General features: G+C 43.4%; 1 protein-coding gene across 1 annotated transcript in view; it reads left to right on the forward strand.

The window, feature by feature from the left end:
• CABIN1 (calcineurin binding protein 1) overlaps positions 1-16,255 on the forward strand; it is a 306,607-nt gene that overhangs the window by 230,209 nt on the left and 60,143 nt on the right. Inside the window, 1 exon segment of the mRNA XM_068238192.1 lies at positions 10,762-10,925. Coding sequence (XP_068094293.1) covers positions 10,762-10,925 — 164 coding nt within the window.

Consider the following 16,255-nt stretch of genomic DNA (forward strand, 5'->3'; position numbering starts at 1 on the left):
AGTGCGATCCAAACACGACAGACAGATGAGGTAGCCGGTAGCAACCGCTGCTCCAGCTTACACTCCAAGAACAAAGATCAGAAGGATCCACAGCCGCTACCGCTAGAGGCTAGTGCGATCCAAACAAGACAGACAGATAAACAGAAGGGGCTACCAGTAGCAACCGCTGCTCTGGTTAGCACCCCCAGACAGACAGAACGATTTCCGGACGACCACCGTTGGCGACAGGACAATCGCAGCAGAGAGGCAACACAGACTAAACAGATAGCAACCTAACTGCACTAGGGAAGCTGCCTAGTGCAGTCCCAAGAATTACTATAAGATAACTTTAACAAGCAATAGGATGGCTGACACTCAAGGAGTGTTTCAACAAACCATGAAGGGTGACCAGCAAAGGACTCTGGGAAAACATGGCTTTTATACTGCCAGCCTACAAAGGAGGCAGCTAGGTGATTTGCATAACCAATGTATGCAAATTCCTCAGCAGCAGAGCAGATCAGAAACTTGCAAAGGAAAGATAGGTCTCTCTTCCAGAGACCTGCAGCCCACAGACTAGAGGAATGGTCAAACAGCTGTCTGCCTGTGCAGCTAGCTGAGCGGATCATTACAACAGCACAGCAGTGAAAAAAGGAGAAGATGAACAGGTTGTGCTTTGGAATCGGCAGAGCCCTGTGGGAGGCGTGCAGTTGCCAAGGTTTACTCGTCTGCTGGTCTAAGGAAAGTGGGAACCTTCCAGTTTGAAGATCATCTACAGAGTTTAACATCAGGAATGCAAATGACAGTTTCCATCTGGACCTGGTCGGCATAACACTCACTGATAAGGCATAACAGCCATTAAAAGACAGCGTGAGGAATGCGGAACAAACGTGAAGAAGGCATACGTGGATGCGGTGGTCGGTGAATCACTTTTAGCAAGGGGGAGATCACACGTCGGCTAGCCCGGGAGGCCACGCGTGGTGTAACCCGCTGTAAAATTCCAAAAGCCATCATATCTGCAAAACCACATGAGTGCAATTCTAAAATAATTTTTTTAAAGATTTTTACTATGTCTGCGCAATGAGAGACTTTTTTGCTTCAATCTCTGAGGTAATAAGTCATATTCAGCGGAGTGTCTTGTGATAGAAATGCGTGAGAAGCGTTTTTGCCATCATATGGAACAAGGGAAATTGCGCAGGAGGCGAGGGGAGCCTATGTAATGCCCCAGAGGCTTGCAAGCTACTGTGATCGTAGCGGTTGTAGTAGGTGAGTCGCACTCCATAAGGGTGATTGCCTAATTGGTGGAGGAGTATATGTGAGGAAGCGCTGCTGATACCTGTCTTATTTGAACACTGTATGGAAGCTACTCCATTCCCAACAGAAGGGCACGCCTGGTGACTGAGGGATTTCATAACTCGGTGAGAGGACTTTTATTGGAACTGTGTATGCAGAGGGATATTTGAGCCGATTGCCGGTGTGGGGCAACGGTGCATACATTTGCGGGTAACTCTGAGTGGAGTATATTATTTTATATAGCATCATTTGTAATGCATGAGGTAATATAGCACTTTTTGACTGTAAGCGCTGTATAACACCTGAGGGGCAGAATTATACACTCCTCCCATTGCTCCACCACGGCGGCTCCCCTCTGTGAATTCCTCCACTGGCTTCCTATCCAGTCCAGTATCCGATTCAAGATACTGTGTCTGGCCTACAAATATGTCCACAAAACCTGCCCAAGCTACATTTCCGATCTTACTCAGAGATAGACACCTAGCCGCTCACTCTGCTCCTCCAATGATAATGACTCCTCAACTGCCCCCTGCATCAACCAGTCCCATGCATGCCACAAGGACTTCTGAAGAGCTGCTCCAACACTATGGAACTCCCTACCTCCCCCATTAGGGTTTCCCCCTCCTTCAACATCTTCAAGAGTGCCCTCAAAACGCACCTTTTCACTCTGGCCTACCACCCCTCACTGGTGCTCTAAACTCATACTGTGCTGCATGATTTGGTTTGCATGTATTCCTGTATTCTTATTGCTGTATGTTGTCCTCCTCCTCCGATGGCGCTACAGCCTAATTTGAGCCTTGGCCTCCTTCAGTTTTCTGCTCCATCCATTTCTGTCTATTGCTGACTGTTTCCAGTTGCGTATCGTAAAGGGAAACTCCGACCAAGATTTGAACTTTATCCCAATCAGTAGCTGATACCCCCTTTTACATGAGAAATCTATTCCTTTTCACAAACAGACCATCAGGGGGCGCTGTATGGCTGATATTGTGGTGAAACCCCTCCCACAAAAATTCTGAGTACGTACTCTTGGCAGTTTCCTGTTTGTGAACCCTGTTGCATTGTGGGAAATAGCTTTTTATAGCTGTTTCCAACTGCCAAAACAGCAAGCAGCAGCTACATCACTTGCCAGCAGTAAAAATGTCACCATGTGATAAATGTCAGAATATAAATCAGGGATTTAAAATATTTTACAATGGGCAAACACTGACTAAATAATTTATACATAATTATTGTAAAAATGAAGCACTTTTTTATTACATTATTTTCACTGGAGTTCCTCTTTAAGCAATTCTTTGGCAGCTTTGTCAACTTCATCTGCCCATCTCTTTCTAGGTCTTCAGTTGGTCTTCGTTCATCCGTGTTCCTTGTAAAGCTTCTTTTTGGGATCCTATGGTCATCCATTCTAACCACATGTTCTGCCCATCTCAACCGTTGCATCCTAATATGGTCTGATAGTGGGAGGTCGTTATAAAGTTTTATATAGCTCATAGTTGTATTTAATTCTACATACACCATTCTCATGGGTGGGGCCATAGACTTTGCATAATATCTTACTTTCAAAAGCATCCATTTTGCTTGCTAGGTTTTGATTAAGTATCCATGTTTCACACCCGTAGGTAAGTATAGGCCTGATTATGGTCTTGTATACCCAAATTTTGTTGTTCCTTTGGATATCCCGTGAGTGGAAGATATGTGATAGGGTAAAGTATGCTCTGTTGGCTTAAGCTATTCTTACATGGATTTCTGTTTTCACTTCCGTCACTGTCTGACTCCATAGGCAAACGCAGGGGGATTACAGCTGCCCAGAATCCCCCCTCAGACCAGGGCCGGTGCAGTGTCTGGGAACAGGCACAAGTTGAGACAACAGAATATTTGCAGGTATCTTGCAGCTCACAGCACTGCCCCCTTTCTTTCCCTGTTAAAGTTGACTTTGGATGGAGCAGCAGCATTGTGTACAGAGCATGGAGCAGCAGCGTGTGTACAGAGCATGGAGCAGCAGTGTGAGCACACAGCATGGAGCAGCTCTGGGGAACTTAACAGAGCACAGAACCATGTATGAGCACAGCCCTGTGCCCTGCTGTGTGAATGCTTCACTTCCCCCTACTTTAGCAATGTCAGCTGTCCTCATTATTATCTGTATCCAAACTGCTCCTGATCAATCCCATTGTCAATCAGGAGCAGATCGAACAGTTAGGAAATAATTGTCAGATCTTGTCAGTCGGACGGGAAATTGTATTATGTGTACCCAGCATAATGTCCTACCATGTTATTCTACTGTATTGTGCGTGGCTGAGGGAGACCTTTTTAGGAATCCCCCCCCCCCCCCCTGAAAATACTGGGTTTGCCCCTGGACTCCATTGCTGTATGTCACCCCTAAATATTGTCTGTAACCTTAACTAAATGTCCAGCGCTGCGTAATTTGTTGGCGCTTTATAAATACAATAAAATTAACATAATATTTACATTACCTTTAGAATAATAGTACCTCTATGGTTATCATTGATGATCTTTTCAAAATGTCATAGTGCTGTCCACTTTTGTAATTTGTTTAATGAAAGTAAAATATAGTTTTTTATTAATAGTGAAACAATGAGGATGGGTCATCACCTATATTATTGTGCATAAGTATTAGGATGGATACACTGGGTCCATCGCAAGTCCGTTGCAGCCGGTCACACTGGCATTATTGTGCATCCATTGATGTCCGCTCTTGCTCGGGCTGGCGCGCGTTTGCATGTCTGTTGATCCGCTAAGTTTCGCTCTGATAAACTGAATGATTTTAATAACTGTATGAACCCAGCCTTACGGCTCAAACCGTCTACCAGCCTTTTCTAAGCGTTAGTGATTTGAAAAGCTCTTGCTAATGCAATGCTATGGGGGATTTTTATAAAATCACATCGCTCAAGTGGGATCACACACATAACCTTACATTAGCAAGAGCTTTTTAAATCACAACAGCTTAGTAATGGCTTAGTAACGTACTGATAGTGGGTTCAAGGCCTTAGGGCTCTTTCACACTAGTTAGCGCTTGCATGAGCGCAATTTAGTGTGTGCAGCAAGGGTTCTGTTTCAGCTAGAATAAGTGATGCAACCACATATTAATCTGATGGGAAATCATGTGCGTTGTGCAATAAACTGTTCTCTCATGCATTGCATCGCAACCCACGGGAACGCTTACTCGACTGTGAACGGTAACATGGAAGTCAATGGACTTCCATGTTACCATGCGTATCGCACACAATATACAGTGCTTCATAATGGACAGCACTGCATAAAGGGTGTAAGGGCCCTAAGGACAGGATCAAATGTGGTAGCTTTAATGTTTAATCTCAAATGGTAGCCAAAGAAAATCAGCTGAACACTTCCGAGTATTAAGATGATTCATTGAAAGCAACGCCAACATACCAATATCTGAAGTCATGAAATGAGTGCAGTTTCTGTGGGTGATTTTTTCACAACTTTGTACATCATTGTGCAGTGGGAAAAGATTTCCACTGAAATATGGTCCAACATGTATTAATGCAAGGTGGTAGAATATTGAAATCAGAGAAAAATATTGATTGTTTACCTTATATATTAAAGAATGTAGAATGTATTGCTTCCATTGCACTAAGGAAAAGCTCACCCCATAAAAATATATATTTGCAGTTTCACAATAAAAGAAGTACAGTGTGTTTGTTGGGAAATGTTGGTTCCATTTTATACAGCAGTGATATTGTACAGTTTATTACATTTTCATTAACGAGCCCTGGCTGGTTTTAAACTACTGGTACTGTAAGTTTTTCTGGATCATATCTAAATGCATCTAACGCAAAAGGGGGGATTTCCAAGATTTTGGGACAAAGGTTAGCAGAAATGGTTCCCCTTTTATGCTGGATTGAATTCTGTATTCCAACAGTTTTTGTTTCCAGACACAATCAGTAAAGCTGCAGAAGTGTGTGTCTGTCTGAAATTGTCATGTAAAAAGAGATGCATCTTAAAGGGAACCCGAGGTGAGAGGGATAAGGAGGCTGACACATTATCAAACGTTTGATAAAGTGTTTGATAAAGCTTAGTGAATTGAGGCCTTTTTAGATTTCTGAGGCGTTTCTGCTTCAATGTTAAAGTATAGTAAAGTGGAAAACAGCTCTGAAAAACGCTAGATCAAAGTGGTTTTCCAGGCGTTTTTGTTACAGAAGCTGTTCAATAACAGCTTTTACTGTAACAATATTTGTAATCTGCTACACAAAAACGCTCCCAAAAAAAAAACGCTAGACATGTTTAGAAAATGTCTCTAAACATGCCTAGAATCGCTCTGAAATCTGCTTCAAAAACCTCTAGCGTTTTACAGATCTGCTAGAGGCTTTTGGTGTGCACTGGGCCTCTGTCCCTACTCTTCTGTCTGCAACCCCACTGCAGACTCACACTCACGCGCACACTATCATAAACATCTTCAACCTTAATTTCCAGACTCTTTATCAACCTCTCTGCATCCCCTCCACACTTTATCCTCCTCCTCTGACCCTTAAGCTGATTTGAAAAAAGTTGCCCCAAAGGGGTACTCGCCTCAGGAGAGGGAAGCCTCTGGCATCACCTTCTTCTTGTGCACCCTCTCTGTTGAGATGCCCCAAGGCTTGGTTCTCAGACCCCTTCAGTTTGTTTATCTATACTTATGGCCTTAAGGTGCTCATACATCTAGCAAGAAATCTTTCAGAAATTGGCTTCATGACTCTGCATCGCTGCCCCCAGCCACGTCCCCCCAAATGATTTAATTGCCCCTCGGGTGCCCATGCATTTATACTTTACCTTTCACAGCATTCTTGAGTGTCCTCACTGTATTTCCACATTGGCATCCTACGTAGCTGCCAACATTAAATCTCATGTAGTGTGTTTGTGACGTGTGCCGGTAGTCGAGTGAGATGCAAATGCAGAAATACATTGCGGACACTTGGGGTGTATCGTAACTGGTAAAGTAAAAATGCACGGGCAACCGGGGGGGCAGCAGGGGGAGGGAGGGGTGTCGGGGTCTTGTCTCCATCTAAAGAACATTTCCACAACCAAACTACTTGTGCACACCCTGATTATTTCAGGTCTTGATTACTGCAACCCCTTCCTTTGTGGCCTAGCTGCTAACCATATGGTCCCACTCCAGTCCATCATGAACTCTTACTTTTTTTTTTGTTTGTTTAACAGTAGAACTTTTCTAATGCTAACCTGCTCTGTCAGTCCATCCAATAGCTTCCTGTCACACAAAGGTCACAATTCAAGATCCTAATGCTCACCTACAAAGCAGTCTAGCTCCTTCTTACTTAAAGTGGACTTGAACTCTTGCACAGGACAGAAGAAAAACCTACAGCAGAGTTCCCCAACCCTGTCCTCGGGGCCCACCAACAGAACATGTTTTGCAGAAAACCACAAACATGCACAGGTGAGGTAATTAGTGTCTCACCGGAGCTGATTACTACCTGTGTAGATTTCCACAAAATACGCACTGTTGGTGGGCCTTGAGGACAGAGTTGGTGAAAACTGCTATAGAGTGTTCTCTCTCTTCTCTTGCTCACCTCGTTTCAGCGCTGTCACCCCTGTTGACAGGTTGCTCTGTGCTGCGCATGTGTGAGCGTGTACTTGCGCATGTGCAGTACGGAACAGTCTATCTTCATGTCCCCGAGTGCTTCCGAAGCCTCCCGATGCAAATGGGGGTGGCAGCACTGGAATGACAGGAGCAATATATGATCCTATATCAATATAGGATCCAGAGCCTTCCTTGTCCATAGGTAAGTATCTGCCTTTTTGAGTTTAAGTTGCTTCACATTTATTTAAACTACACCTGTCTTCAGATGCCCCCCTGCACAAAATCTCCACTCTACTAACCATTTTCTTTTCTTCTCCTCTCTAGTCACCTCTCCTGATTCCCATGTAAAAGACTTTTCTCAATATTTCCCCTTCTCTTGAACTCTCTTCCACAGTCCATCACTCACACTTACCACGCAACCTGAAAACTCCCCTCTTCAAACATTTGACCTTGACTTAGACCATTAGGCCATTGATCACCACGCTGCCTCCTTGTACACTGCATCCCCTTACCAATTGTTTGATCCTTTAAACAGCCCTTCCAGTGTCCAGATAACCAATTTACTGTGTACCTTACGTACATAGAATGTACAATCAACAAACAACAAGAAATATACTTACCTACTTGCCTGTAAATCTTTAAATATTCTAAGGGCCCGTTTCCACTGTACGCAGTGCGATGCTGCTACATAGCCGCATCGCACTGAGGCTGTACTGTAACCAATGCATGGCAATGGAACAGTTTCCATTGAGTGCTGGTTTTGCAGGACGGTGCAGAGCGATCTGAGGATTTGCAGCATGCTGCAGATTCTCGCACACCCGCATCAGCTGTCTTTTCCAATACACTTTTGCATCGGGAGATGCAGAAGTGAGGCGAATGGGAGCGGAAGTGATGCGTAGCTGCATTGGCTCCCATTCGCAAATGGAAACGGGCCCTTATACTCTGCACCCCCCCCCCCCCCCCATCAGCATTGAAGCTCTGGGCCCACCCCTACCTGAGTTTGGGTGGCCCGCACACAGCTTGGTTGCCTGTTTGGCAGAGCCAAGCAGAGGGCAGGCCTTGGCCTGATTGATGACTGCAAGCTGGGGGCAGGCTGTGGTCTTATTAGCATTGCCGATCTAGGGGTGGACTGTGGCAACACAGATGGGGGTGGCTACAGAGCTCTAGACCTGTTTGGAAAGTCTTCAGGCAAAAACCACCACAGCAGTTTTGCAGAAAGGGGTCGGGTTTAAGAATTTCTTAGATTTATGGGCAAGCAGGTAAGTACAATGATTTTTAATAGCCAATTGTACCTCATATGTACATAAGGTACATGGTAAATTGGTTACATATTTGTTTCACTCCTCTGCACAAGGTATCTTATTGTTTTGTAAATGTCTATAACTTGTATGTTGTATTGTGTATTGTGCAGCTTCATGGCAGATGTAAATCCAAAATAATATTATTATATTATTATCAGTGGCATAGCTAGAGATCATGGGGCCCTTATGCTGGGAATACACAGTTCTTCTTTGAGGTGATTAGATGGTTAGATAGATAATTTCTGACATGTCTGATCTCCTGTTCGTTTTGCCGCTCGAATCCTGATAGAAGCGAATGGAAAAAGATAAGAAAAACTAGAGAATCGAGCGTAGAATCAAGTGGCAAAATTGATCGAGCGGAGAATAGAGCGGAAAAAAAACTAGCCGTGTATGCCCACCATAAGATGAAGGCACACTAAGCACTGCCACTTGCCCCTACCCTATGGATATGAGTTAATTGGGCAATTTACATTCTCGTGCAATCAAAACTGCACATAGTTCATGGGCACTGAGACAAAGTCAGAGGGTGGAGAAACACAAGAAAGTTAATGGTGAATACATTAAGTTCCACCTGGCTGGGCCCCCCATGCTCCAGAGTCCCATAGCATATGCTATGGCTATAGCTATGTCCCTGATTATTATGCAAGATGGCAGCTACCTTTCTTTTTCTCTTCCATCTAAGAGTGCACTCCATTCAGGGATACTGTGCACTGGCTATGGCCTGCTTGTGCATCCAGAGACTTCTACACAATACGCAGAAATCCACCTAGCACCCTCAGTTTCATAAAAGCAATCTTTATGAAATATTACTTAATTCATGTTTACTAAGACTCTTTCACACTAAGGGCCTGTTTCCACTACACGCAGATTGGATGCGGAATGGATGCAGAAAAACTGACTCCGATGAATGTCTATGGGCCTGTTTTCACTAAACGTGATTTTTCTGATTCAGATTTTCCCATAGGCATTCATTATAGTCAGTTTTTCTGCATCCATTCTGCATCCAATCTGTGTGCAGTGGAAACAGGCCCTAATGGATGACAGCAGTATGCTAAGCAGACTGTCAGCTGCTCCCGTTTATTTGCAGGAACGTTGCAGCTGCCCACTAGATGTGACATGAGGGTTTTTGTTACCCGCCAGTAACCGAACTGTGTGTCAGCTCCTGGTGTGTGCTTACTAACGCTCCTATTGGGTAGTATTATATTGCAACTGGAAGGCACCTACTCCTGGCAATTGAGCGGGTTAAATGTTCTGTTTTGTCATCCATCTGAAAGTGGCAAAATGGAATCAGGTCCGCAGGGAAGTTAATAATAGCTCATTTTCATGGATTTACAATTAAAATATAAGTTATAGCTCACCCTGTGCTCCAAAGGTGTGTGTGTGTGTGTGTGTGTGTGTGTGTGTGTGCGTGCGTGCGTGCGTGCGTGCGTGCATGCGTGCGTGCGTGCGTGCGTGTACCTGTACCCATTAAAAACACACAGGGCAGCACATCCACTCGCCAAGAAAAATGGAGCTGGTTGCGACTCTGCATTCTTTTGCCCCAAGACTTAAGTTTCCTGCATTCCTCTGAACTGCAAAAATTGTACCCAACGAGTATGTTTTTGCAGAAAGTGGGAGCCGAGCCTTAGCTAGCATACAAAGTAATCCACTCCCTTTACCAAGAGGGTGGTACCCTTTACCAATATAAGCAAATAGAGCTGCAAACGCCATGGTCACCATGGCTCTTATTCAATTCTACTAATGCCTGGTACACACAATGCAATTTCACATCAGAATGACGTTAAAATCAATCATTCCTGACTGGTCCAATGTGCTTTCCGATCATTTTTCTGACCGATTCTGAAGGATTAGAAAATTGATCGGAAACTAGATCGAACCTATCAGAAATTATCTATTCAACCATCAATCTGACAGGAAATTGCATTGTGTGTACTAGGTATAAGAGAAAATTTTTTATCTTTTTCTGTTTAAAATAACTTTTCAGCACTTTGCAATTGAAAAAGTACCAACAAATACTTGAAAAGGTGTCAAAATTATTGCGAGTATTTTATTGCTTGCTGGTGTGAAAATATCACCTGGGGAGAATTAAGGCGAAAAAGTAAATGGTACTTATCCGTTAGCCGGGCGCATCCGGCAGGTGGCGCAAATTACTATTCCCCCTCCAGGCCGACATGGATAGTAGGGAAAGATGTAACTCTGGTGGAGTTTTGTCGCCACCTAGAGGATGCGCCCGGCTAACGGATAAGTACCAAGTAAATAAGGACATTGTAAGTGCACTTTCTGGGATACAATGATTGCTAGCTTTGGAGCACAGGATGAGCTAGCATTCAGATTTGTTTTATATGCTGTTAATTCATGGAATTTTCCACTTTTGCCACATGTAGTGTCTTAGTACACATGAAGATTTTAAGTAATCTTTAATAAAGGAGATATATTTTATGGAAAAGACGGTACTGGTTTGATTTTTGAATATACCAGTAGTATTACCGTAAGGTGACTAGGTTGAGTAAAGGGTGGGTCATATCAGAAAGAGACCAATCCAGATTGGTTAATGTGGGTTTCTGTTCATTGCCTTGTTCTACGTGCCACATAGCATGTTTTGTGTTGTAATGCAGATGTATATTTTCCTTTCTCTTGCAGGGAATCTGGCGGATACCTGTGGATGAGATAGATCGCCCCGGTAGCTTTGCTTCTCATATGAACCGTTCCATTGTGCTCCTACTGAACGTTCTGACTCAGCTCAAAGACTCTGACACCCTGCTGAAAATCTCTTACATGCTGCAGAGGACCCCTGATCAGGGGAAGTAAGTGTCAGCCTCCTATAACAGTGCCCTACTTTTACATTTACTCTGCTTTATTACACTTAGAAATGCAGGGCTAGCAGTTTCAAAGCAGACACTTATTAAATGCACATGCTGTGTTGTAATTAGCTCAGATTCATCCTGCAAACTATCATCTCTGGGATTAATAGAAACTGGAAGCGTGCCTTAAAGCCGTGTAGGTGTTTCATGTGTGGCCAGGTAAATAGCTGAACTGGCAGCTCTAATTGTATCACCTGCACATGCATGCTTATAGAGCACAGCATAGCAGAGGGCTGCTCTCACAGTATTTCATTCATTTCACTTTTATACAAAATGTGGCGCAACATTTTGTTTAGTCTTCTTTAATGCCTGGTCTATGCCAAGACGCACATGAGCATGCTCGTTTGGAGAGGTGTATTTTCAGGACTGGTAACTAGTAAGCTTGGGGATCTCCATGTTTCTGTTGAAGTGCTGTTATTTGTAGGCTATGAAACTGAAGAAGCAGTTGGGTTTATGTCACAGTTCCCAAAACATGTCTAATTTACCTGAGCTTGCTAGACAAGCTGTTTATAAAATCCAGCTAAAATGTTTCACAAAGCTTCACACACATGCACAATTCCTGTCACCTGCATGGATCGGCGCTCAATTCCTCAGGTGACAGGTCAGGGCCAAGTTCTGTGCGGGACGGGTTCTACTGCTTTGGAAGGGGCGAAGGGACAACACGTGTTGCAAACCAAATGGGAGGGGTAAGGAGTAGAACATAACTGTTGACCTGCACTTGAAAGAGATGTTCTGGCAGGCCAGATCTCTTGCCGACGCAGCTACCAGCTACCTCAGCCAAAAACTATCTAGTTTGTGTACAAGGCTTTGTATGTAGAACAAAAGAATATTTGTTGAACGTGTCTAATCTTGCCGGCGTGCCTTGGATTAAAATATTGTATGCCCTTTGCATGGGGGAATTGTAAATGTACTTTTTTTATATATATATTTTTTTCAATAAACGTTTGAAACAAAAAAACAAAGATTATCTGTTAAATTTGCATAGCTGTGTAAGTTTTTTTATTTGGGGAGATTTCTCCTATTTCCTATAATGACAATATTTCCTATAATGGGTGTGTCTGGTTTGCAGAAACTCAAAAAACTGGGGAAAAAAAGTATAAGGTATGAAGAGAATATCTGGAGGATAAGGAATACCTTGAAAGGGGAGAGCAGAAGGGAGAAGGCACCCGAGAAGTATAAGATAATAAAAAAAATCTTAAAATAATGATAAGGGCTTACCTAAAATAAGGACTACAGGTAAAGTCAGTAAAGTTTATTGGACAATAAAAAATATAGCGTTTCGCGGGCATTTCCCACTTCCTCGGGTCAAAAATAAAAAGTGCTTGGAGGCTGAACATAACCTGGGAGTGCCTTGAGTTGTCTCTACCAATAGTCCTCTTTTGAGGTAAGCCATTATCAGTATTTTAGAGGGAACCTGAAGTGAGAGGTATATGGTGGCTGCCATATTTATTTCCTTCTAAACAAAGCCAGTTTCTTGGCAGCCCTGCTGGTCTATTTGGCTGCAGTAGTGTCTGAATAACACCTTAAAAAAGAATGCAGCTAATCTTGTCAGTTCTGACAATAATGTCAGAAACATCTGATCTGCACGTACTTGTTCAGGGTCTATGGCTTAAAGTAATAGAAGTTAAGGATCAACAGGATGCCAGGCAACTGATATTGTTTAAAAGGAACCTAAACTGAGAAGGAAATAGATTTTTCCTTTTAAAATACCAGTTGCCTGACTCTCCTGCTGATCCTGTGTCTCTAATACTTTTAGCCACAGCCCCTTAACAAACATGCAGATCAGGTGTTCTGAAGTCAGCTTGTTTCAGGTGTGTGATTCAGCCACTATTGCAGCCAAAGAGATCAGCAGGACTGACGAGCAACTGACTGGTATTGTTTAAAAGGAAACATCCATATCCCTCTCGGTTAAGGTTCCCTTTAAAAGGAAATAAATAGGGCAGCCTGCACATACCTCTCACTTCAGGTGTCCTTTAAGATGTTTTTGGTTATTTTATACTTTTTGGCTCCCTCCTTCTCCTCATTTCCTGTTCTTCTGAGAACAGGAGCGGAGTTAAAATCTTTCTTATGGGAATAAAGATCGTAGTAGAACACTTTTCTGGTAGCACAGATAATGGTTGGAGCTGTCAGATTTTTTTTGATAGGATTTTTTTTTTCCCCACTGAGAAGAGTTTCAGTTTTTGCTCTGGTGACAGGAAGGGAGGGAAACTCTCCAGATGTGACAAAATTAACAATAAAAGTTCACAGCGCATCTTCCAGCTTGTTTCTAAAACAAAAATTTAGTGGTACTTATCCGTTAGCCGGGCGCGTCCGGCAGGTAGCGCTGTTGCTAATTCCAATCATAATTACTTCACGTAACAAAACAAAACTGTGAATGTAAACGGCGCAGGTGGCGCTAATCGCATTCCTAGTTAAGGTAACAATATGTATATTAAAAAAGTGAGATAATTAAATGACAAATAAGCCAGCGGCAATGTAACAGATCAAGCCGCCGGCTTCGTGTCTCGCTCCACCCCCCCCCTTGAAAATTCTACTTTGCTGGTATAGTTCCTGAAAAAAATAGCAAATTCTGGTTAGAAAGAATTGGATATTTCACAGAGTCTACTCTAGTCAGATACAGGGACTGAGCCACTTCATTTGTCATTTTTTTAGTCTGATTACAAACTGCAAATGTCCTGTTCCTGTGCCGTTAGACTTTGCATACTGTTATTGCCAGATTTTTTTCAGCTAAACTGTTGGTTCACTGTAATCTTGCTCGGAGCCCTTCAGTACTCTCTGCATCACTGACCAAAAATAAGCATGTGGATGTGGTGGTCTGACTCCATCTTAGGTGTGTGACTGATTACACTGCTGACTTAACTGCACTAAAATGTTCAACATTACAGTTGGGCAACTGGCACTTTTTAAAGAACAAATTGCAGCCTTCATATTCAGAACCGTTAGGAGGTTGCCAAAAATGCCTTATGCAATTTTCCTGCAAATACCTCCTCTTTAAAATGTGTAAAGCTGTTTTCAGCCACGCGACGAGATGAACTTTCAGCAGAATGGTTTGCAAGCTACGATTTCTAGTTGGGAAACTATGACATATAGGAAAGCAGGCCTGTCTGACTCTTTAGCATGTCAGCTGTTTCCCTTGTCATGCCATTGTTTGGGATGCGTGTTCGCTCTCAGCATCATTATTGATGTTGTCCTATTTTGCCTCCCATACCTACGTAGCCTGCGTTCCAGCGCAGAGTCCCTCCTACTCAACCTGCGCTCCATGGGCTACCACTTCCTGTCCGCATCTCGTCTTCCCCGTATTGACGGCTTTATGGGCGGATCACGTGGGGCGAGGATTACGCCCACGTGACTTCCGCATTTACACTATTTCTAACCGGCGCTTCAGCCGGAACAACACGGGACCCCCCACTCTTGACAAAGCGGCGTGACTGCCGCGATACCAGTAGAGCAGTCTACCGGGGGCCTCTCCTCCTCATCGGACACCTCGTTGGCATACTCCATCCTGGGTCACGTAAGCCTGCTCCATCTGTCACTTTTTTGCTGCGCTGTTCTCAGCATCAATCACTCAGGTCTCCCTATCCCCTCACTGGGGATCTTTTCATTTTAGCACGCTGACACTTTATTGTATTTATCACTGTTTTTTGCTATTTATTGGTTGTTGTTCTACTCAGTTATGGGTTATCACAATATGCACTTTATTGAGAGCTGACTTCCAGAACCCGGGTTCTATCCCTGTGGTAGCTCTGATTTTGAGCTATCCAGGTGATCTTCTCACTAACTACCATTTACATCCATTCAGGTGATTAATCATGATCATGAACTGACAATTAATATATGAGGTGTCCTTTGTAATTTTAGATGTTTTTATTGATGGTGTGTTTTGAAGTTATATTTAATAAACTCTATTTGAATTGAGATTAATAGGAGTGGTGCTGCTTTTGGTCATAATTTCTGAATCTTCTTATTTGCAGTGACTGAGCACACTCCTACTTCAACATGTGTGCATGAACCTTCTTTTATTTTTTTAGTCTGATTACAAACTGCAAATGTCCTGTTCCTGTGCCGTTAGACTTTGCATACTGTTATTGCCAGATTTTTTTCAGCTAAACTGTTGGTTCACTGTAATCTTGCTCGGAGCCCTTCAGTACTCTCTGCATCACTGACCAAAAATAAGCATGTGGATGTGGTGGTCTGACTCCATCTTAGGTGTGTGACTGATTACACTGCTGACTTAACTGCATTAAAATGTTCAACATTACAGTTGGGCAACTGGCACTTTTTAAAGAACAAATTGCAGCCTTCATATTCAGAACCGTTAGGAGGTTGCCAAAAATGCCTTATGCAATTTTCCTGCAAATACCTCCTCTTTAAAATGTGTAAAGCTGTTTTCAGCCACGCGACGAGATGAACTTTCAGCAGAAAGGTTTGCAAGCTACGATTTCTAGTTGGGAAACTATGACATATAGGAAAGCAGACTACTGCAGTCCTATACAATATATGTGCATGTGTAAATACAGTGGAGCTTGATATTTATGCACAGTAGATGTGTTGAAAGAAGACCTAAGAAGATTGCGGGTGAATTTAAATAGCTTTCCCTTTTTTAAACTTATTTTTTTTGATGTTTTGTGCCTCTGGGAAACCATCCAAGATGTAATCAGATGAATCCTAATGATACACTGGTGATTTCTATATTGGAGTTGATGCTTACTGTAGGTTGTTTGCATCTGCCGCTGATCTCTCCCCATCCAACTCTTCACCACCCCGTTTTCTCACATTTGTGATCACTGTGCTTATACTGCATCAAGCAAAGCAGGTTGCTTAGGCGCTCAGTGCGTAGTGACAAAACTAGGTGCCACTATAGCAATTTGATTGCCGGAACCTCAAATCACATCTCCCTCTGAGTTGCAAAGACTCGGAGGGGTAATAGTATTTACCGCTACCGGGGATTTAAGCGGCAGCAAGGTGATCCGTCATTCGGGTCACCCTATGCCCAGCTCATTGGCGGCGTACTAATAGACACGCATCAAGGTCCTACTAAAGCTGGTCATACACTATTCTATTACCGTATATACTCGCATACAAGCCAAATTTTTGACCCCCAAAAAGGGGGCCAAAAGTTGGGGAGTCGGCTTGTATGCGAGTCATGTTGGTCCGCGGGTCCCCACCCTCCACTGGTCCGCGGGTCCCCCCGCTCCCCCCCAAGGCCGCCGCCGCTGCTATTACCTTTCCGCATCTTCTATTCCCCTCTCCGTGCTTGTAAACATCCACAGCAG

The sequence above is a fragment of the Hyperolius riggenbachi genome, chromosome 1 (genome assembly GCF_040937935.1).
Source record: "Hyperolius riggenbachi isolate aHypRig1 chromosome 1, aHypRig1.pri, whole genome shotgun sequence".
In the NCBI taxonomy this organism is placed as follows: Eukaryota; Metazoa; Chordata; class Amphibia; order Anura; family Hyperoliidae; genus Hyperolius; species Hyperolius riggenbachi.